The sequence below is a fragment of the Molossus molossus genome, unplaced genomic scaffold (genome assembly GCF_014108415.1).
Source record: "Molossus molossus isolate mMolMol1 unplaced genomic scaffold, mMolMol1.p scaffold_m16_p_18, whole genome shotgun sequence".
In the NCBI taxonomy this organism is placed as follows: Eukaryota; Metazoa; Chordata; class Mammalia; order Chiroptera; family Molossidae; genus Molossus; species Molossus molossus.
Genome location: NW_023425353.1, coordinates 42,453,921 through 42,478,837, shown reverse-complemented (window position 1 = coordinate 42,478,837; position 24,917 = coordinate 42,453,921). Strand labels below are relative to the sequence as shown.

Sequence of the window (24,917 nt, the reverse complement as noted above, 5' to 3'; positions counted from 1 at the left end):
AAACACGGCCTTAGAGTTCAGACTAAAGAGTTGCACGAAAGGCTTTGTCATAGATGAGCAGCATGATCAGATTTGCACTGTAGGAAGATGGCTTTGGAGGCTGTGAAAGGGGTAGATTTGAAGGGCTACAACTGGAGTTTGGGTGACTGATTATATGGAATTGTTACGACTGAGGCCTCAAATCATGAGAGTCTGAACTAGGGCAGTGGTGGGAAGAAATGCTTTTGACAGTAGTGCAAAAAGCTCCAGGTGGATGCCCCAGAGATCTGAATTTCTGATACCTGTTATCGTATAAACTGGGTGGATGTCATGAAGGAAACGCTCATCAGTGAGAAACAAAGTACAGCTCTATTCTTGTATAATTGCAACCCGTCAATATTACATCATTATTCATATTGAGAATATACTCTGAGCATGGCTAGAATGGTGTAATTTTTTGTGTTAATCTTGTAATTCTTATACAATTCAGAGACATAGAACTCTTGGCTAAGACATCACAGAATCTTTACAGGATCTTTTTGAAGATGGTTAGATGTTCATGGCTTTCTAGAAGGTGAGGAGGAACTAGCAACCAGCCTACAGGTCAGGGCTCAGAGTCACCCAGGACCAGGTGTTGGATTCACGCACCTAACTGGGAGGTTCTGAGGGTCTGGCACACGAGGAAATGGGAGTAGACATGTTCTCACTATTGGGGGAACATGTAGGGGAGGAAGGGATATTTATCAAATTGCTGTTAATGTTCAGGACCAGGGTCATAAGCATGTAACCTGTGCAGTCACACAGGCCACACACTCAGAAGGACTCCAGGCTTTGGTTTAATAATCTACAGTTGGTGTCTTAAATCGTTTAGTATTTTCTTTTTAAACAAAGACATCTGCATTTTCACTTTGCCATGGGCCCTGCAAATTGAGTAGTTTGTTCTGATAATGTATGTGGTACAATGGTTATCTCATCGGGCCCTTCATCAGACATCTATGAGGGTGGCATTGCTATAAAGATCAAGCTGTGACTCAGACAAGCAAAGTCACCTAACTAGGTACATACTTCGGGAGTGGGAGAGAGCTAAGATTCCATCCCCAGCCTTTCTAACCATTGCTCCCTTTACAGTAGCTATTCAGAGCTAGTCCTTAGCCTGAGCACAGTAAGTACAGTGGAAAGACCTTCGCCAGGGCTTGATCCTCCAAGTTCAACATCATTTCTTCTCACCACGAAGAGAGAGCCTTTAAAATAATGAGCTTTTCTTGTTTCAAAGGGAACTTGTTTAGCTCCACAGATTCTCAAACATTGTGGTTATATTTCATTTCTAGCTAATAAATAGGGAATAATGAACAGGCACAGGTACAAAAATGAGTGCCTTACTGGGTTCTTTCCTTGCTAGTTTGCCAATTATTCCCCGAGGGGTATGTATAGCCCCTGGGAAGTCCACCCATCTACTCTCATAGACCTGAGGCAGGTGAGGGACAACCATGGGCTTCCTGTGCAGGAAGCTTAGGTTGATCATGTCCATGAGCATGGCTTAGTGTTTAAGAGCACAGGGGTCAGGAATCAGATAGCCAGGACTTGGATCCCAGTTACTTTAACTGTGACATGGGGCATTAACAGGATCTGCCTCAAAGGGTTGATGAGAGGATTAAGCGGAGTAACAACACAAGCCAAGGGCAGAGCGCAGAGCTGGGCTCGCAGTGAACACTCAGTAATTGCTAGCTGTAGCTGTTTTATGAAGTTGTCTGTGTGGAGTCAGGAATCCTGACACTGAAGAAGTGAAGGTAAGCAGGAACCTCATTAGGCGGGGCAGTGAGGGCTCCAGCTCAGCAGGAGAGGCGAGGCTAAGCAGTTCCTGATGAACGCACAGATGCCTCATCTACACGTCTGTCTCACTGTGTTCGGATCCTCCTGGCTGCAGAGCCTGAGTGAGAGCTTCAATAAATGGACTGATGCAAAACTTCTGCTCATTGATTAAACAGAGTAACCTTAACCATGGGCATAGAAAAAGAACAAGCTTTTTGTTGGAACAGCTTGCTCAGATATATCAAAAGTGTGCTAGAAAAGCTGCCTACGTGTACAAGGACAAAGCTTGAATACCTATACGCAGCAAGATACACTGCAAGGCAGGCTCCTCTCCCAGGCTGCCCGAGCTGCCTTCAGTGCGCGTTCTTTCTGAGCCCCTTGCCTTCCTGCTACAATCACTTTGATGCTGTGTATGGTATTTGCATTTCTGAGCTTCATCTCTTGAATGCAAAAGACACGGTGGAAATATAAAATACTAATCTTCTATCAAGACTAAAATGACATATGGAGAATCATCATGAAATCATAAAAGCATCATAAAATGTTTTCTATTTTGGGGCACGCAACATCTCAAGTAAGACCTCAGAAGAATCAGACTGAGAATAGCAACAAAAATCTGACCCAGAGTTTGCTAATACACCTATTTGTGGGAAGCATGGTCACTAGTTAGTAGCCCTGCAGATGTTATGAAACCTACAAATTTCACAGGCATCAGAATGAAATGTTCTCTTGTGTCTTGCTATATATAGATACATGTCCTCAACAAATGTGTTCCTACAAATCCAGAGGTGAAGCTTGTGAATCATGGCTGCACATTTTTTTGCACTTTCTCTGTCAAGAGTTGGGGTCTGGGCAGACATGTGGCTGTTCCAACCACAAATCCAATGCGGCACAGATGTAGTTCTGCTAGGTGACTTTCTAAACTAGGTCACGAAAGGTCTTGCAGTCTCTGCCTAGATCATGGAACACAAGACTACCTGGAGGCCTCCATGCTGAAGAGGTTATGTGTAGGCACTTCAGTTGACTGTCCCAACTGATTCCAGATTCCAAGGATTCCAGAGATGTGTGGGAAGCCATCCAAGATCCTCCAAAGCAGTGCATCTCTCATCTGAACCCCACCCAACACAAGCTTCTGCAAGCTCCACCAAGAAGAATCATTTGGCCAAGCCCGGTCTTGATTCCTGACCCACACTATCTGTAATATATAATGGTTGCTCTTTTAAATCAGTAAGTTCTGAGGTGGTTGTCACACAGCAATAGATAACTGGAACACTAATAAACTGTGTGTGCTTCCTTCACTCTACAAGAAGATAAGAGTATTGTTATATCTATTTCACAGAGAAAAGTTTCCAAGATCCCACGTTCGCTAGCTTTTCAGAAAACAAAATCCCCACCGGGCTCTTCACAAATACTTCTGGTATCTAAAAGAAATGTCTCCACAATCTAGTCCTCTTAACTCCCAAGAATGGAGGACTCAAAGTTCTGCATTGTCTTCCAGGCTTACTTGGATGCTACCCGAGGGACCATGCCATGTCAAGGTGAATGTCCATGATGCTGTGGCTTGGACAGCCTCAATGCCTGAGGAGATCTTTATAAAAAATATTGCATTTGCTTTTGCATTGTCTTTCTCTTGGACTCTGGTCTGAGTCTTTGGGAGGGCTAGTTGGGGAAATAATCTTGCTTTGCTCAGAATTCTCTTTCCTTCTTCCCAGGATCTCATGCAACCTTAAGAGAGGGTTGTTTTTCATTTCCTATAATCATAAGCTTGTTTTCTCTAGCTCTTGTTGAAATAGGTCCCTGACTGGCTTGCCTTATTGTTCTCTGGAGGTGATAAAAATCGAAGGTGACTACAAATGATACCTATGCTGGGAACCCTAATGTCCACAAAATACACTCATCTGGACACTACACTTTGCAATAAAATGAATTTTCTCATTGCTATTTATTACATGAACGGGCACAACATCCCTTGCTCTGAAATTTGGATCTTACATAAAACCATTCTACATTCAATGCTCCAATCCCATTTCTTTACAGGCAAATAAGGAAGTAACTTTGCTGTACATTTGAAACATTAATTTTGAGAATAATTTGACATTCTACAACCCCAAGGCTTTGTCTTTTTTCTATCTTGAGCTCCAGTTCTAAAATACCTAGAGGGCATAATCAAATATTCTAAAAATCTTTTGCAGAGTCATATTGAATAACCGAGTATAATAGAACTCACTAATAATATCTTAACTATAAACAGCATTAGGAGGAAAAGAATGTTTCTTACTATAACTATCTGCCACGAGCAACTCATTGGAAAAACAGAGGAAGGTCATGAGGAAATCTGCTTCCTTTTGTCTTTTATCACAAGCTGACCTTGTAACCCTGAGTATGAATATGCCTAATTCAAACAGTTTGTTTGTAGACTGGAATGAAGACAGTGTGTTGCTCAATTAGTGGTATGCATATTCCCCGTCATGTGCAGATTATTTTAGGTAGTGCACATAAATATTACATTTTAATATCTATGTATTAGTTTTAATGTGTATTGGAACAAAAATATGCAGCCAGCATATTAAATGAGCTAGACATATTGAGAAACATGGGTAGGACACCACCAGATGTCTCCCCATTTCTCTCTCATTCTCCCTCTTCTCATCTCTTCATGTCATTCCCAATCTCTCTTCTTCCACTCCTCCCAGCCCAAGGGAAGCCTCTCAGCTTCCTGGCTACAGCTTTCTCCCCACTTCCCAACATCAATTTTTAATTGCAGAACAATTCAGTTTTTCAGCTTGTGATTTGCATCTGAATATATACATCTAGCAGCTGAGTAAACAAAGGGTCTTCTTTAGGAGGCATTCTCCCTAAACATACAACAAACAAACAGTAAATTATCAATTGCTTTTGTTGTCATAAATATATGTTTCAAGTCCATATTATAGAAAGTTGAAAATCTAACTACATTTAAAAAGAAAGAAAACCAAGGGATGCAGCATTGATTTTCCTAGGCACTTTTTATGTCATAAGAAAATTGAATAAAGAAATAGGAAAATAAGGAAATGGGAAAATAAAGAAATGGGAAGTGCTTTTGTGGGTAAAGACATGAACAAGAGGAGGATTTGCTGGGCAGTGATGAGCAGAGGACTCTATCACATCACATATCGACCTGTGTTCCAATCATTTCTCTGCATCACAGTTTCCTCATCTGTGAATGTGAGACAATTCACATTTACTTTAAAGTGTTACTGGGAAAGTTAAATAAAATAATGTAGGTGCTGCCTGACATAATATAGTCAATTAGATTTACTCTCTCTTAGATTTCATGTATACTTTTAACTTTTTTAATTAAAAAAAAGTTAAACAACAATGTTTTCATTGCATATTTGTTTATGATTACCTTTTATTTTAGGCTAGTGATCCTGATTGTCCATTTATAGTAATGATTTTGGTTTTTTTTTGCTTCCAGTTTCAGTTTTAAAAGTGAGTCAACTTAAAGAAAAACATTAAGTAAGCAATAGTTCAGGAGATACGGGAAACTCAACGGCAAATTTGGAGGTGACACGGGACTGAGTGAGTCTGTGAGTTAAGAGACACACAAACCTATCAGACTCAAGATTCCCTTTTGTGACAAAGATTTTTTTGTATTTTTCTCTTTTCTATTTAGAACGGAAAAATTATAATCATAAAACTTTGCTACTTATACACATTTCCAGAAAGGCAATACTATATGTTATTAACAAGTATTATATATATATATATATATATATATATATATATATATATATATATAGTGAAGTCATTGATGATTAAATACTATGCATCTCAACTCAAAATGCTCCGAGATGGTGGACCACACAAAAGGGGCTTTAATAAGACAGTGGGATAACTGGATCGATTTCCAGAGAAGCTGTGAACGCCACAGCTCCAAGTGTGGAACCCGCGCCGATGTGCTGTCTCCCTGAGTGCTATGAGTCAGAGACAAGATTTTCTAAAATGTTGAAATACTGAACAAGAAAAAGTTCAATCTTCCCTCACTACACGATGGGTTTATTCTAGGAAATTCAGTGGGAAATCAAAGCCTTCCAGAAAACACAATGTGTTAGGTTCCAAGTTCAGATAATTAGAAATCAGTGTTTTACTTCCTGGAAAGCCCAGTAGGGCATTAGAAAGCCACGCAGGGTGTAATACCATAACTACAGGCACTACGTTGTACAGGAGATCTCTCCATCTTATTCATCTGGCATAACTGAAACTTTGTACTGACTGAGCAACAATTCCCCTTCCCCTCAACTCTTGGCAATCACCACTCTATTCTCTGCTTCTGCGAGCTTAACTGCTGGAGAGACCTTATATAAGTGGAATCATGCAGCATTTGTCCTGTGACTGGCCTATTCATTCAGCATAATGTTAAGAGGATAGATCTCATGTTAAGTGTTGTTACCACAAACAAAAGTACACAAAGACATTTTGAGGGGTGAAGGATATGTTTAGTATTTTGAATATGCTAAAGTTATCAGGGGTATATACATATGTCCAAACTCATCAATTATACATGTGTGTAAATTTCTGGATATCAACAATATCTTAATAAAGCTAAAAAAAAAAAAAAAAAAAAAAAGTCAGGCCAGACAATGGACAATTCTTCAATTACAAGACATTACAGTATATTTAGAATCCTGCCCATTAACTGGCCAAAACATCTCCCCTGCAATTATTGAGTCAAACACTCCATACATTTGTAAAATACCCGTGGGAGGTGTTACCTACCATTCTCACTACCACAGACAACCAGTGCTTTAAGAATAAGAATCTTGGAGTCAGACTACATTTATATATCCTGGTTTCTTTATTTACTATTTTACAATCTTGGCCAAGTGACTTTAATTCTAAGTATTTCATGTAAATACAACCAAGTGTTTTAGGTTGAATTTTACGCCCCCGCCCCCCCCCAAAAAGATATTGGAGTCATAACTTCCAGTACCTCAGATGTGACCTTATGTGGAAATAGTCTTTACAAATGTAATCAAGTTGGAATGAGGTCAGTAGGGTGGGCACTAATCCAATATGACTGGTGTCCTAAAAAGAAAAAATCTGGACACAGACACTCACAAAGGGAGAATAATATATGAAGATGAAGGCAGAGATCAAGGTGAGGCTTCTATCAGCTAAGGAACACCAAAGATTTCCAGCAAGCCACCAGAAGCTAGGGGGGAGGCAGTGAACAAATTCTTCCTTACAACCCTCAGAAGAAACCAACCTAACTTAGCCCTTGATCTTGGACTCCTAGCTTCCAGAAAGATGAGACAATAAATTTCTGTTGTTTAATCACTCAGTCCATGGTACTCTGTTATGATAACCTTAGCAAACTAAAACATCAAGATGACATTTTTGTGACATTAACTATGTCACTTTAATTTTCTCCTTAAATCTTTGTTTCTTTGCAGCATTTCTCTTCCTATTGGATCTGTGTATTACAAAGTGGGCCTGAAACATAAGCTTTCTGTAGAGAGGATCTGCTAAGGTAAACATATAAAGGTCGAGGCTCATAGATTCAATCACGATGGTCTTCCACGATATAGAGAAGATAGAACTCTATACCAGTAAAGTTTAGCCAAGAGTCAGGAAGAAGAAAAATAAGACAAGCCCTCTCAGCTTGTTCACTCTCAGTTTGAGGGATTGTGAGAAAGACTACAGGAGACCAGAGACAATCTTCCCAGGACGAGGTTTTGCTGCTCTGAATCAGGAAGAAGCTATGTTGGATAGTTTTTTATAAAACAATGAAGACATTAGAAATATTTTTCCTTCTGTATCTGGGACTCAGGAGACACCATTTGTCAGGCTAACATTTTAGCAACATGAGGGTGGTTTTCTACTTTTGAAGAAATGTGATAGTATAAAAGGTGTTCCAGTATATTTACTCAGAGATTCTCTTTGCTTCCATGTGTGAGGGATGGGAGTGCTCACCTAAGTAAGGTAGCCATTATCCTCCCAAGGCTAGAGATATAGAGGATATAAAATAAATAATGAATTGCTCGATTTGTTGCATGCTGAAGGAAGAGGGGAAAACCAGAAAGGCTCCAGAGTGGTTCAGGAGGTATGGGGAAGTGAAATCACTCAGTGAGCACCGCCAGCCACAAACCTCAGCTACAAATGCCAAATGAGGGCGTTTCAGACAGATGGGCCATGCATGAAATCAATGAGCACACAAGAGGTTAGGGGCATTCTTTCGATACTGTGTCCTGAGATTGGATAAGCCCCTCACATGCCAACCATGCAAATGGCAATTTTGAGGAAAAAAGGAGGAAACTCAGAGACTGGGCTTATATACCCAAAGCAATTGTATATTTTCTAAAGAGACAGTTTAAAATATGACACAAAAGACAGCAATGAAAACAAACACTTGGTTTTTGAAACGTCCCCAACCCTTTCCACAATTCAACTAATGAAGATAGCGAAAGCAGAAATCCACAAAAGACATCAGCAACAAGATTGTGTGACAGTATGTTCCTGTAGACCTCAAAATAGGGAATGGTGGTGTATATCAATTAAAGAGCTGGACCTTTGTAGGAACAGCAGCTGTAGAGGAAAAAAAAAAAAAAAAACAGGATGGAAAAAGCAGACTTTTACCTCTAGCCCTAGGAGCTTGGGACCTCATAAATCCTCAACAGATATCTACTCCCCAGAGAAGATACCTCTGGGAGTGAAGGATTTCATAGACAGATCTGAACATAAAAACTAGAAGGGAACCTTACAGTCTCTAATTTAAAGGTGAGTGCAGTGGGCTACAGGAAGAGAGGATGGCGTTAGAGCAGCCTAAGCCTCCAGTGCTCTCAGAAGAATCCAGCAGAAATTCATCCTTGGAAGGTACAGAACCAACCACTGAGGAGAAACCACTGCAACCCTAGTTGGTCAGAGCAGAAAGAACAGAGTAAAGAAAGGAAAAGTTTCAAATACTAGTGTAGGAGATGCCCACACTAGGAGAGGGGACACCTCAGAAAGTAACAAAAATGTAACTATGTGGAGAAGCTATTTAAATTAAAACACAACAACAACAAACTTTGGTAATGGTAGAGGGACCTTAGAGCCATAAATTTAGGAAAGTTTTCCCAGCACACCTCTATTTGCAATATCCTCCTAGAAGTCATGGAAAATGTATCTCATTGAAACGTGGCGACAGAAAGGATGAAAGAGAAAAATTATCTGAGTAACATACCTACAAAAAGTAAGACACACCCAAAATATTCCAGAAAACACATATAACCCAAATATTTCAAAACAAGTAAAAAAAGGGGGGGGCATATATCGATTTAGAAAGCCTAAGGAATAATATGACTAGGTGTTATGGGATAACTGTATCCCTTCAAAATTTCTATTTAAGTCCTTATCCCCATTACCTCAGAATGAGACTGTATTTGGAGATGGGTTCTTTCAAGAGGTAATTTATTTAAAATAAAGACATATGAGTGGGCCCTAACCTAATATGACTGATGTCCTTATAAGAAGTGGTGATAAGGACAAAAACACACAAAGGAAAGACCATTATGGAGACAGAAGGAGAGAAGACAGACATCTACAAGCCAAGAAGAGAGGTGTCAGAAGAAATCCTGTTGGCACCTTGATCTCAAACTTCCAACCTCCAGAATTATGACAAAGTAAATTTCTTTTGGTTAGGTTACCCAGTCTGTGGTACTTTGTTATGGCAGCCCTAGCAACTAATATACTAGGCAAAATAATGATATAAATCATATGACTTAACTGAAATCAGGGGAGACTATAAATAGAAGATAAAGAACTGAAGACTTAAAGAGAAGAAGTGAAAGTGTGAATGAATACCACAAAAACTAAAGAAATAGATTACACAAGGTGGAACTTGGTAAAAGAAAAAAAAAAGACGTGAAAACAAGAAAATGATTGGTAATAGAGGACAGGCAAAGAGGATCCAACATACATATAATAGGTGGTCATAAAGAGGAAAATCAAAGAGATTAAACAGAACAATGATAAGAATTAAAATTCAGGAAAATGTTCCCCGAATAAAAGATGCTAACATAATTGATATATTTAAATAAAGAAGGTATGAACCAAAGTTTGATTTTTAGCTAAACTGATCAACAAGGGTAATGGCCACACTCATACTGCTGTTAATAGGCAAGAGCTCAGAAAAATGGTTCCCATGAACTCTTCCCAAGATGGTTCAAGGAACAAGCTTTAGACACCAAGAAATGATTGGAGAAGCTTTAGGATAGAATTAATGATGATCATTAAGCATATTTAACTGTAGCAATATGATTAAATGATGGAGGATAAAAGTGACAGAGTACTTGTAGTACAAGTAATTGTTATTTCCTCCAACAATGTAACTATATGAAACAGTTGAGAGAGGAACAAAGTGGGTACTATAAGGAAAGCAGAACAAGTCTGCTGACAGACCCTAGCAGGTACTAAAAGAACATTAAATTAATTGGGGTACAGGGAAGAGGAGAGAGTGACTCTAGGCTAATTACAACATTGCTTATAGTAGGAAATGCCACGATATTTAAAAATTGAGACACTGTGTTTTATAAAGGTAATTTTGCGGTATCCATTTACACTTTTTGGAGAACACCTCACAGAAAAGATAACTTTTAGAAAAATATACAAAGCCTTTTAAATAACAAAAGTATTTAAAACAGAGTGAAGTAGAAAGAACGAAGAGAACAGATCACATTTTAGAGGGAACACAAATGTCCGTTAATAGAGGATTGGTTGAATCAACCATAATAGATCCACATAATATCATACTATGCAGCTTTAAAAAAAAGAATGAGACATTTCCTGCATATATTGTTCTGTAAGGTACACACAGCTGTAAAGGACAGTGTGAAAAGTATGCTATGTGTAAGAAAAGGAGAGAACAACAAAGATATGTATTACTTATATTTTAAAATGAGAGGATGAATACAAAATTAATAAAATGATTACCCTCAGTTAGAGCAACAATACTTTTGTTTGACTAGAACAGTGCTGGTTAATGCCTTGTGTATAACAAGTAGAGGGCACTACTTTTTGAAATGGACCACCTTCATGGTACACAATCCGGATGTATAAGTAGACCCTGAACTATCTAGATGGAGAACAGTAAATGAAAAATGCTAGCTGCTGAACATAAAAATGTGAAATATTGCTATCTCCATTTTAGACAAAAAATGTTCGCATATTATGTTTATTTGTGAAGCTATTTGTTTTCCTAATTATTACCTAATTTTAAAAAAATCTTATTCTTTATTGGTGACTTTAATGATTTCTACCCAAAGGAGTCCAAGGCGGTAGGCATCTTATAAAAGACTGGGCTCAGGAAATTCTTTTGGGTGCTGACTCTCACCTTGTGCTTTATATATTCTATTTTTCTGGCTTCCAAAATCTCTGTCCTTTGGGTTTCCCGCCTAGATTCTCATTCTTGGCCTAAACCTTTCTCAAGTGCTATATTTGGATATTTTGAGGAGGCTTAAAAAAGAAAAGACTCTCAATTGGATTTAGAGTGACCTATACAAGGTTACTTGTGCAGGACTGCAGTCGGCAGATATTTCAGACAAAGGATATCCCTTTTCTTTTGTTCCACCAGATGGCGGTTCTATCACTCCCTACTAGTCTGCCTTCTTGTGACATCTCCATTTCTTTTTATCTCAGTCCCTCTTTTCAATTATCATATATAATCAGATAGAATAGGAATCCTTTTATTTTACCGTATTTGCTATATAGGCCTCACCTATTGATTCTGGAAAAAAACACAATGGTCTGAACTCTGTTCAAGTGCCAAAGACTTGGGGTATCCCATTCCTTCCAGAAGGGCACTCTTCAATACTTCATGACCACTGTGTATCCCAAATTCACATGCTCAAGGAAAGTCCATCAAGGGAAAATAGCTTATAAATGGGGATGAAGTTGCCATGTTAAGGCTCCTATTTCTCTTCCTGACCAAGACCCCAGTACTAGGTATTGAGAGCAAGATAAAGAGGCCAGGGATGCTGTCAGTTATCTACAATGCACAGGACAGCCTCCCACAACAAAGAACTACCTGCTCAACATGTCAATAGTGCCAATGTTGAGAAACTCTGAGTTAGAGTAATTTGAATGTCATAACAAAAAGATCTAAAATATAATAATTCAAAGAAGATAGAAATGTATTTGTCTTTCTGTGGCGTAGAGAAGGTGGATATCTAAGAACACTCAAGTTTCTTCCATATTGCTGTTCTGCATTCCTCTATGAAGTTCTTGGTGTGGCTGAATCTGGCTTTCCCACCTTACCTTAACATTCGGAACCACCTGTATTGGTTTGCTAGGGCTGCTGTAACAAAGTATCACAGACAGGATTTATTTTGTCACAGTTCTGGAGGTTGAAAGTCTAAAATCAAAGTGCCTGCAGGGCTGGTTTCTCCTGAGGCCACTCTTACTGGTTTGCAGATAGCTGTCTTCTCACTGTTTTCATATGACCTAAGTGTGGGCATCCCTGGCAGATCTTCCTTTTCTTACAAGGAGAGCAGTCACATGGGAGGAAGGCCCACCTCTAGAACCACATCTAATCTTAACCACTTTTTCAAAGGCCCCGTCTTCACATGCAGTCACACTGGGGAGGGGTGTGGTTAGGGCTTTAACACAGTAATTCTGAGAAGATACAATTTGATCCATAGCACCATGAAAAAGGAGAAGAGAAATTAGAGGTCAAACAATTTTATTTTTTAGAAATTTTACCTGGAGGTTGTATAAATCATTCTTTCTTATATCTCCTTGGGTCCAAACTTAGCCATATACCCAACCTAACTGCAAAGAGGGATGAGAAACGTATTCTATAGCTTGGCAGTGTATGTTATTGTAAGGAAACCTAGTAAAGAAAGAGACAAAAACTGGAAAACAGTGATTTGTTCTAATTTTTGATTTAGCATTTCCCCAACATAATGCCTTTTGGATTCACTCCCAACTACCAGGGCCCACAGGATAATATCTATTTTCACATGAGACCCAAGCACTGATGCTACCACACCTGTCCCTTGATCCTCTTTCATTCAGAGGAGAATCACAAAACTTTAGCCATAAGAAAATACTTAGTATTTCCCCAGTGGCAGTTTGGAATTCAGGCAAATTTATTCTTACCCTAAGACATTGCCTGTCTCTTATTTTGTCTTTAGAATTTAAAAGGGTAATAAGGAAAGCCCTGTAGCTGGGGAACTGAAGAAGAAAATGCCTCTACTGATGTTCTTTAAATTCACTTCTTTTTCTTCCAGCAAATACTTGGATCTCTGTCCTTAATGACATAAGTTGAGATGTGGTTCTTAAAGGCATACTACTTGAAAAAAATCTCTTTAGACAAAAGATCATCTGTTAATATATTAACAACTATTACAGCTAATATATATTTTAAGAATGACCATATATAATAGTAATACACTTAATTTTAACCTGTATATTAATTTAGTTAATAGATTGACATCGAAGTTAGAATTATCATGCTATATTTTCAAGCAGTTTATGCTGCTAATGGCTAAAACAAGGCCATCATCCAACTCATTTGTGGGACTTCTGTAACAGATTGTATTTATGTGAAATGCCATTAAACCTTAATGGGAATTATGGAGCAATTACTGAGTTGAAAAAAGGTGACCTTTCACCACTGTCCAGTGAACACCAAAGAAAGCCAACTCACCATTTTTCTTGTAGAACATAATTTCTCCTTTGAATTCTGTTTTCTCCTCCAGTGACTTGTCTATTTGAAGCATCAGTTGCTCATTGGTTTCAACCCCAAATAAGAATTTGCAGCTGCAACTCTTCTGCATGACTTCAGTTCGGGTAAATCCAGCAAGTTCACAAAAGCCATCAGAACAGTAGACTATAGGGAAACCCTTAGCCACCTGGGCATTCGCAAGGATGAAGTTGCTGTCTGTAGAACAACAAGGAGAAGACCCTCAGCAACTAAACAAACATGGACATTTTTTTTAAAAAATCAGTTTCAGCAACAAATTATGAGCACATGTGTCTAGCTAACAGTGCCTAAAAGGAATGTCCTGGCATACTGTGGTGGAAAATAGATTCCCCAAAACATAAAATGTTGTTGACTGACAGAGTATGTATTACATTCCGACTTTGTCTTGCTTTTAAAACACACTATGGGGGGAATGCAGTACTCATTTCCGCTTTGAGGTATTTACCATCCATTTGTCAGTAAGATACAGTGCTTTTGAGTAGAACTTCTAGTTCACATGCTGAATGTGCCACTTGATGTATAAATGAACTGTAGATGAGTGGATAAAAAAGCTGTGGTATATGTACACAATGGAATACTATGCAGCTGTAAGAAAGAAAGATCTCTTATCCTTTGAGATGGCATGGAGGGACTTGGAGAGTATTATGGTAAGTGAAACAAGCCAAGCAAAGAAAGACAAATATTACATGATCTCACTTATTTGTGGAATATAATGAACTAAACAAACTGATGAACAGAATTGACCCAGAGTCATAGAGGTGGGGTACAGACTGACAAACCTCAGAAGAGAGGGTGTTGGAGGGGAAGAGATAAACCACAGAATTTATATGCATGTATGCATAACCAATGAACATAGACAACAAAGCCAGAGATGTGGAGCAGGGGAAGGGGAGGAGGGTGTCAATGGGGGAAAAAGGAGAAACATCTGTAACAAAAACAAATTAATAAAAGTAATTTTTAAAAAATTCTAAAAGAAAAAAAAAGTTACTTACTCTAAACTTCAGTTTCCTTAGATTTAATTTCCCCCAAAGCAGGCCCTGAGACAAAGATTTGAGTAGAAGTGGTTTATTTGGCCACATGAATAAGTAGAAAATTAAGAAAGACAAGGGAGGAAAGGTAATAAAGGGTGAGATAAAAAAGGGTTTTACTACTATGGGCAACTGAGGCTCAATCTCACAGGGACCCTGAAGTGACTATGTAGAACACAGCTTAAAATTTTCCCCCCTAGGGGAAAAAGCTGATGTATTTATCCATCAACGTCTATACCTAATTGGTTAAGGATCACTTCTGAGATATCAATATATATTGGCCCTTCTGACCTACCCACTTGGGCTAAGCACATTTTGTAGAGGTCACTTGGGCAGCAAGATGCTGGAAATCATGGTGCATAAGGAAACAGTCTGCTCATGGTCTCAAGGGTGAGTCAAGGTGATGGTGGAAGGGCACTGACAGGTCTGCTCGAAGGATGATATGATGTTACTAACTTGATAGGTGTGTTGTAGAGATTAATGAGACAATGCATAGAATGTGCTTCGCGAAGTGTCTGGCACATATGAGTACTCAATAAAAATGATTATTAAGCACATTACTCACATCTTCATGACTATTATATTAACAAATGAGACTCAGAGGACAATAAAAATGGTAGACTTGTTAAACACTAGAGATAACTGGAGTACAAACTGAGATGCAATATTCAGGGAAGGTTCCTCCTGCAAGACCAAATTTCTTAGATTAATTTTGAAGGATGAATATTATTTTTATAGGCAAAAGAGCTGTATATTGGAGATGAGGTATAAGATAAAACATTTATAAAATGTTGGTGGGTGACTTTTAGGTCCAAAATGAATTAGAGACTATTATGAAATCATTCATTCATCCACTCATGAAACAAATGTTGAGCAATGTCAGTATCCCAGACGATAAAGGAAACTGAGATTTTAAAGATAATAAAAATAAAAATGAAAAGAAGTTTATTACATGCAGTCCCTACCCTGAAGATCAGTCAAGAATGTATGGGAGTTCCCAACTAGATCCAGAAGGGGGGTGCCTTCCTACTGGGGATATGGTCTTAGCCTCACCAACTCCGCACAGCTTTGGGTTAGTCACTCTCTAACCATAGTGTTTCTTCCTTTGTCCATGCTAAAACTTTTCCTGAGAGATTGTTTAGAAAATGTAAATGCATAGCATTGGAAAGGTACTCAAACTTCTTGAAAGAGCTTTAATGCACTTTCAGAAGCCATTTCTCAGTTGGCTGCTGACATGTTTATTGACTTTCTACTACATGCCAGGTGACATGGTTCTACCATATGGCAGGTCCTAGGGTGAGGTAACAGGAGGTGTTAAAAAATGAATAAGGTATAGCCTCTAGCTCCAGGACATTATATTTTAATTAAAGAAATGCATGAATAGCAATAACATTAAAATGCAGCACATAATAAATACCAAATGAATGATACATAGGTAAGGATTACCAGAGTTGAGAGAGGCAAGATCCTAGGTTTCGGAAATGGTTAACCAGGAACAGGACAAAAATAGATGGAGATGATTTATCAAAAGTCATGGAAGGTTGGAGCAGATGCCGGGATGGAGTAGGCTCAGAGGATAAATGGAGAAACAGGAATTGGAGACAGGAGAATAAACAACATTACATTTTGTCCTAAAGCCCAGTTCTCCAATTATTCAAATAGCTACAAGAGTTATCTATTGTTAGTATTTATCTGACATTCCTTTTCTCATCTATCTACCTATACTTCAACCTTTCTAGGGACTCATGCTTTAGTGGTGCCTGGTATGTGTCATATATTTAAAGCTTTAAAAAGTATACTATGAGGATACATTCATCACCTTGAGATAAATATATTTGCTTTTTAAAATATAGTGTTTTGGTTTTTAAACAACTTAATTTGTACTTTCTCTTCACTTTGTTTTATTATTTTGATGTTTTCATTTTTAAAAATTAGGAAATATAACTTATCTAAAAAAAATTTTATAACAGCATTTAAAAGCAATAATAAGCACCCATGAATCATTCATCCAGTGAAAACCCCTGTGTGCACTGTACAGATTGTATCTGCCTCCTTCCCCAATGAAGAACCCATACCTTGAATTTTTGTAATAATTATTTCCACTTATATCATTTTTAACCACTTACATACATATCCTCATGCAATATATTGCCTATTTTTTCTGCTTATTATGGCATATGCTATGGTATTGCATTCTGCATATTTTTAGTGACTTGATTCTTTTATTAATTTCCTTAGCATTTTTATAATTGTCTATGAACATAAGACCATTCCTATAGAGGTACAATAAGCTTCTGAACAAAGCTTCTAAAGGATTCACCACATTGCTTGACCTGTCTGTTTCAATTAAGGATTATAGTGTGTTTGGGTGGTTAATTCTTTCTGCAAATATACTGAAAACAAAACTAAAAAAAAAAAAAAAAAAAAGTAACGTATTTGGCCTTTTCTGTTTATATTTAGCAACTTGTCCTCAATATGTAATTGCATTTTAATTCAAAAGAGAATGTAGTGGCAGCAGTGCCTTTGAAAGCTTAGCGTACTAGCTATATGAACAGTCCTGTTTGGGAAAGTGTAGCTCCTCTTACCCAGTTATCTACTTGCAAACACATGCTTTGTTGAATACCAGTCCTGGAATTTCCAAAGAAGAAACATGACATTTACTTTAGAATTATGCAAAACAAAGCCACTGCCATAGTGATTATGAACTCATCATGGGTGTATCACTATCCATACATATGCTAAGTGTATTTAACCTTTTAAGGAATCAATTATGTATATGTGATATGCATCTAAATGCCACATAGCCTTTCTCTACTTGTTTCTAGGCATATTTAGTTTCGAAGTAAATGTGTTTACATTTTAGACAGTTTACTTCTCCAAGCAATTTCTTGGCAGAAAGCTTTGATAAGTTGTCAGAAGGACTCTCAGGGTTGGTGGAGTCCCAGGTCATTTGGTTTGACTTCCTCATTTAGAGTACCATTTTCTTTTCTTTTCTTTTTTTTTTTTTAATTTTTCCTTCTTTATTGAATTTAGAGAGAGGAAGGGAGAGGGAGAGAGACAGAAACATTGATGAGAGAGAACATTGATTGGCCGCCCTTTGCACGCCCCACACTGGGGATTTGGCTCACAACTTGGGCATGTGCCCCAACTGGGATTCAAACCAGCAACCTCTTAGTGCTTGGGTTGATGCGCAACCACGGAGCCACACTGGCGGAATAGTACCATTTTCTTATTCAAAGAGAGATGTTTTACTTACTCATTGTTGACTTCCTGGGCTCAAAGGGGATGGGAGTTGGAATGCAAAGGCACAGAAGGAAAAAACAAACAAAGGAGAAGCAAACATCCATCCACTGTAACCCCTTACATCTTTATACTTGCCCCCAGTTTTCAGATGAGAACACTGAGACCTAGAGTACTTTAGTTTCCTGTTCAAGGTCTGAAACTAGGAATTAAAACCAGGTCTATGTGAGAGACTTTGTTTTCTATTATCATATATTTTTTTCTCCTGTAAAGAAGTGACTTGTTGTCTAGATGCAGCAGAAATGGGTTAATTCTAGAAAAATATATTAACCTCTTCTAGCCTACAAAGAGCCCAGTCACAGATTTTTCTCTATGTAGATTATTTATTAAAAGTTTGTTGACTACTGCCCGGCCGGTGTAGCTCACTCGTTGAGCATTGACCCATGCACCAAGAGGTCACTGGTTTGATTCCTGGTCAGGGCACATGCCCAGGTTGTGGGCCCGATCCCCAGTGGGAGGCATGCAGAAGGCAGCCAGTCGATGTTCTCTCTCATCGATGTTTCTATCTCTGTCTCCCTTTTCCTTCCTTCCTCTCTCTCTAAAATCAGTAAAGGAGGGGAGGAGTTCATTGACTACAGCTCCTAAACCAGTCTGGGTCTCTCAGCAACCTCTATGTCACTTTCTCATTTCCTGCAGAAACTCAGTTATTTCAGAAATATGACAACTTTTTTGGTTCTAAAATATTTTGCACAAGCCCACTGGAGGCAGGCAGGAGGCAAAGAAAAATAGTTTCCATTCAAAAGATCTGTCTCCTATCTCCTCATGCTTTTCGAAGGTATATCACATCACTTCTGACATGCTCCCATTGGAGCACCCTTCTACTGGCTGAAACCAATGAATGTGTTTTCCACGGGGCCTGGAGGCATACATGCAAATTCTGTATCATTTTGAAATCTTACATTTGACTTAAAAACTCTATTCGAATTTTGCATTCTATTGTATTGTATCTTCATATTTGTTTGAGTGTTTTATATTTTGTTTTAATACGGGCCTAACAGATCTTTAATTCAATGGAAATGTCAGCAAATTGTTCCCCCTTTTCCTATGACACTGTGTGTACCCTTTAGTACACTTCTACGTAACTGAGGTTTATGAATCATGCTCAAGAGGATCAGGTAGACCCAAGTCGATCTCTCCCTGCAGCGGATGCTGCTGCCTCAAGTACTCAGAACAACCGTCTCGGTGCCCAGTCTAAGAACTCTCCATGTGGCAGAATTCTGCAGCCATTCAAACCAAAGCAGACGTTGATAGGTACTAACTTGGCATCAAAGATAAAGCTGTACCCCCATGGCTCTGCCAATACCACAGAACTTAAGGCTGTGAATGGTCCAAATCTTTATTTCTGAAGAGTGCCTCTGATACTGGTTGTCTTTTAAAACCAAGTCTTGTGTTGTGTTGTGTTGTGTTGTGTTGTGTTAGCAAGTACTCATAGAAACAGACTCTGCATGCAGAGCAGATGGGCAAATTCAAGTCCTCTAGGCCTCATTTTCTCGCAGAGGGCAAGATACAAACCCTGAACTTTTCATCTTCTTTTACGAATTGCCTCCACAGTTCCTGAATTCATTTGCATACAGGTTCAACAAAAACAACATCAGTACCCCGGTGATATTGATCACAGTCATTTCTTGAGACTACTTTATTCAGGCAGATAGACTATGTCTATGACTAAAATATTTAAATGATCTCTGCACTTTATATTGATTTCAGGGAGCTTAATTGTACCATTTCCAAGTATGATGGCATCTTTATCAGATTAATGGTACTGGCTGCAAGCTCAAGTCCTCAGTGTGCCCTCTGCCAAAATTTAGGAGGTTGCTTGGATTTGAGGATTTTCTAATCTTATTGGGGGAAAAAAAGATGAAAAATGTGCAAAGAGAGATTCTCTGATAGTTCTTACAATTTTAGCATCACCTAGTGGCACTCTCCAAATGGTCATATTGCTAGCTTCATTATTCATTTATGGTTTGATTTTTAAATACTGTACAAATGATCACTTTAGACAAAGATTAGAAGAAAACTTTGTAACAAAGCAGAGCTCAAAGCTGGAACTCTGGTGCTGAAGTTGTAGTCAGAAAGCAGTTAGTTGTATATGTGTGTAAGAATCTCTTTCTTCAGTCCAATAAACAAACACAGAAACAAATATAGACAAATGTGCTCCATCACCTTGCCACTGGAAGTATGGTCTTGGGCCAGCAACATCAGCCTCAGCTGGGAGCTTATTAGACGTGTGAAATCTTAAGCCTCACCCCAAATTGTCTGAATCAGAATCTGCCATTTGACAAGATTCCTATGCTTGTTCAAGTAGGAGAAGCTCCTTTAGAATATAACTGAAGCCCTGGCCAGTTTGGCTCAGCAGTTAGAGTGTCGGCCTGCGGTCCGGAGAGACCCGGGTTCGGTTCCCACTAAGGGCACGTACTTCGGTTGCAGTTTGTCCCCGGCCCTGGTTGGTCGTGCGGGTGGCGGCCACTCGATGTGTCCCTTCACGTCGATGTTTCTCTCTCTCTCTCCCTTCCTCTCTCTCCCTCCCACTCTATCTGTACAAAAAATGGAAAAATATCCTTGGGTAAGGATAAAAAAAATAAAATAAAAATAAAAAATAGAATATAACTGAAAAGATCTACAAGAATCTGCTGACAATAAATGACTGAGAGAGGGTACTTGGGTGACTGAGGATAAAAGAGAAAAAGGAGACTTATTTTCACCATATGTCATTTTCAGCTTTTGAATTTTGTACTATATGTATGTAACACCTATTCTAAATTATCTTCTTAAAGTTTACTTAACCATTCATTGAAATGACTAAGTAAAAATAATGATTAAAAACAAATAATAGCTCTGGCCAGTTTGGCTCAGCAGTTAGAGTGTCAGCCCTCAGACCAAAGAGTCGCAGGTTCGATTCCAGCTAAGGGCATGTACCTCGGTAGCAGTTCGTCCCCGGCTCTGGTTGGGATCATGCGGGAGGCAACCAATCAATGTGTCCCTCTCACATTGATGTTTCTCCCTCTCCTCCCCCACTCTATCTTGAAACGATATCCTCAGGTGAGGATTTAAAAAAAACGACAAAAACCCAAAACAAATAATAATCTTGATGACGTAAAAAAAAACCCAAAAAACTAGGTAAATAAATCTTAACATTTTCAATAATAAGAAATTAATAAATACAAATAAATTTTAAGCAAATTTAGTACACAACTGATCAGAATTTGATATTACCAAAATCATCAGTAAGGTTTGCGAATTCCACTTTTTCAACTATGTGAGCTTCAAGGTTGAGTTGTGTACTAATTCTTTTTGTGTGTAGTGTCTCTTCGAGTTCAGTAAGTACATTTAACTTTGATAAAGGAGGATTTTTAACAGGGTGACGGTGTGCATCAAAAGTAAAATGAATGAACGAGATTCAGAAAACCTAAAGTTAATAAAATGTGTTTGGTTTTTCATTCACAATTAATTCTCTGTGAACACATTTGAAGTAATATTAAAATGTGCCCCAATTTTCTCCTGGTTATTGTTTTATAGAATTAATCTTTAGACAAAATGGTCCTTCACATCATGTTTATTTTAAAAATATCTATATTATTATTATCTATCCTCTGCCATTGGGATACACATGCCAAATGACAGGGGTTTGCTGTGTCTTGTTAATAAATGTAGTCACAATCTCTAGAACAGTGCCTGGCACATAGTAGGTGCTCAACAAATATTTGTTAAGCAAATAAGTGGAATAAACTTGCAATCTATTAGATTTTATTAAAGCACACCAAATGAGGGCAATGGTTTTTTATTTTATTTTATTTTTTAGCTGACTCTATTATTTAGTGGGAATCACTTATAACTAGCACCTTTGCTTTAAAAATAAAATCAGAACCTCCCTAAATAGCCCATCTCATGCCTACAGTTTTCACCCTGACATGTCAATTTTAGTAAAGTCCTTGGTAAGCCAAAAAAGAACATTTTATTTTCCATTAGAAAATTGATTAAGCAAAAACAGAGCTAAATAATGCCAAACAAAGCCCTTTCTCCAAAATAGAAAATGAAAATAATATGAAGGCACTTCTACTCAGTGAAGAAAACTACTGTGTGCACACAAATTAAGCATTTTGGAGACTTTGAGAGTTTTGGGGTCACTAAGGGCCTTCTTTGTGATTTTCTAATCCGGGGTGCTGCATCTCAACCACTGCCCTAGTGAAGGTAGGCTCACCTGTTCCTAACAGTGCTTAGAAAAAAGAACTAGGTCTGATGTAAATGTCCCTGCATTTGTGTATCTATCGTCCCGGCATCTTCATAATTATAATTTCTGTCCCTCGCTACCTCTCCACCCCCAAATAAAATATGAACCATAGTTTGAGGTTTCTGGGAAGGTCAATCTTTTCCCATGCTTTTGCAGAGAATAAGGGAGGAGTGAGCCTCAGTGGTTGCTCAACTTTCTGCTTGTCAATATACAGGACTGGATGATACAAAAATCCCAACCCCACCTAGCCCAGAGAAGGGGCAAGGTAGACAGAGAGTTAGCTGGCAAGTGACAGGAAAGGGTTAGTGCCTTGGCAATTGTGGGGCTTGAATTTTCTGGCACAATTTTCATTCAGTGTAATTGTATTCTCTGAAATAAATGTAAATTACCAACCATGTGGCTAATAGTGGTTTAAATTCTAGACCTTTGCAAACTTGTCTTAGGTGTTTATGAAAAGACAAAGGAAGATCACATTATTTTTGTTCTTAAAAACATAATTATTTCTTTGGGCATCTTCTTTAGCCCTAAATGGGACCTAGCAAATGAAACCAGCCATACTCTGTGAATACCCAGATTCCCCCCAAATTTAATTTATCTTGTTCCCTGTTTCTTTTCCAGCACAACTTAGAGTTTCCTTGCAATTGTGTTTAATTCAATGAGTATTTCCTTTTAATTTCAAACAGACTGGAACAGGCTCTTGACTGCAAACATGCATAACAATTTGAAAAAAACGTGATTAATTCAGCCATCTTTTATATCTATTTTTTTTTTTTTTTACAAGTAGACCCCTTTTAAGTTTGTATTTTTGAAGACAACATACACACATTAGTGTGCCCAGGGCCCCAGAATGGACTGACCTTTCTCTCTCTGTTCAAGCTGTGTTTCTATTCTGTGGAAGCTAATGCAATTCAAATGTTTTTCATAATACGGTAGCGTTTTCCAGAACCTCATCTGTCCAGTGCTTAATCTCCTCTGCTTCACAGTATTCATGTTGGATTAAACAGGAAAGATGAGTGGTTTTACAAGACATAATTGGAAGTTAAGTCGCAGGAAACACAAGAGTAAACTAATTTGATAGTTATAGATATTCCATGGCTGTGATGTTAGTGTTTTTATTCCACTGTCTTTATAATAACGCAGACTGCACAACTTTAATTAAGGTGATAACTGTGAAAGGAAGGTCTCTGGGAATTCGTGGGAGAGGCGAAGGCAAGAAGAAGATGACAATAATTGAGAAACAAACCAACACAGGCAGATGCTGACTCTGCACTAGGAAACCATGAGGAGTAGGAAGGAGGCAGCCAAATTAGACAGGCAGAAATAAAGCAAATAATGGCCTCTGTTCACTAAGCAGCGGTGATACGCCAGGCACCCAGGTCAGCATTTTCATTTTGAGTTTTTGGATGTCACAACAGCATTTTGTGGTGTCATGATGGATGAAGGGACTTTGGCTCAGAAAAGTTGAATAACCTAACAACCTAACAATGCTACACAGCAAGTAAAATATCCTTAGAGCTACAATATCCCTGATATCACTGGGTGACCACTGGAGGTGAAGGAGGGGTAGGATTTGGGGTTCCTCGTCACCAACTCCGGTGCTTCTCAAAATGCAGTTCTGATCCACCCAGTTCATCGACTCTCCCAGGTGCTTATTAAGGCTACAGTTACTCAAGTGTCATTAAATTTGAATCTCCAAGGTATGGGAGCCTAGGATTTCCATTTTAAGCAAAATCACTAGATGACACATACTACACAAAATATAAGACTTTCTGCGCTCATGGAAGGAGGTTCAGATTATATACCTCAGCCCAAACTTGGGAAAGGGCATCTCCTTTGTAGATAAATATGTACTCAATTTCTAAGGTTTGGGAGGATTCCATTCTAAATAATAACCCCTTTTGATTTTATGGTTTTCTATAATTCTTAAAGAAACCTTCAATAACTCGTTTAATTCATAAAACTATAGAAGCTCAGAGTTTAGAGAGAATTATAAAGGTCAATATATAACCAAATGCTCAATCTATAATCCTTTAATACCCCTCTATGATACTCTATCTTGTGATTGTATGAATACCCCAGTAATGGAGACCTTACTCTTTCATGAATCAATGATATCAATACTGTGACTGGGAAGGGTGCTTACCTACAGTGCCACATAATGGATTTAACACCTGCTCTTGGTCTTGTTACCTAGAATAATCTTCGCAAACAAAACAAGTATCACTTTTCTATTTTAAATTTTGTAAAGGCTTTCCATTTCAATTGGAATAAAATTCAAATACCCTCTACCATGGCCTGTAATACACTGTCTAAGATTTCACTTACTCCTTACCTAGTATCTGGCATTTAAGAATGTTCTCAGCTCCATCAAGCCTCAAGGATTTTGCCCCTGCAGTTCCTTCTCCCTGTGTTTCACTTTTCGGGTCTCAGAAACAATGTCCATTGTCAAGACTTCTTCCCTGATGCTGCTATGTAAACAGGTGACCCCCACCCCCATTATTCTCTGTCATTATTGCCTGTTTTGTTCCCCTTAAGAATGAGTATTATAATGTTTAACGATATTCAACATGTGAGCTTATTTATGATTTGTGACCACCCACACCTAAGCCCACTTTACACAAAACTGTAAACACACATGAAATTATAAATTCCATTAAAAAATGGTCCATTGCTGTATATCCCATCATCAAGCACATTATGTGGTTGTGTATTTTTTCTAAGCAAATATTATCACGCACACACACATGCACACAAATTTTTTCGTAAATAAATGGCATTGGTACATTTGATTTATGCTGACCTGACACCACCATGGCAGCCACCTAATCTGCCACATAGAAAGTGTCTT

General features: G+C 38.3%; 1 protein-coding gene across 1 annotated transcript in view; it reads right to left on the bottom strand.

Annotated features, from left to right (window-relative positions):
• Nucleotides 1-24,917, bottom strand: part of KCNH8 (potassium voltage-gated channel subfamily H member 8) — a 323,359-nt gene that overhangs the window by 197,121 nt on the left and 101,321 nt on the right. Inside the window, exon 2 of the mRNA XM_036267075.1 lies at nt 13,457-13,690. Coding sequence (XP_036122968.1) covers nt 13,457-13,690 — 234 coding nt within the window. The remainder of the gene's footprint in view (nt 1-13,456; nt 13,691-24,917) is intronic.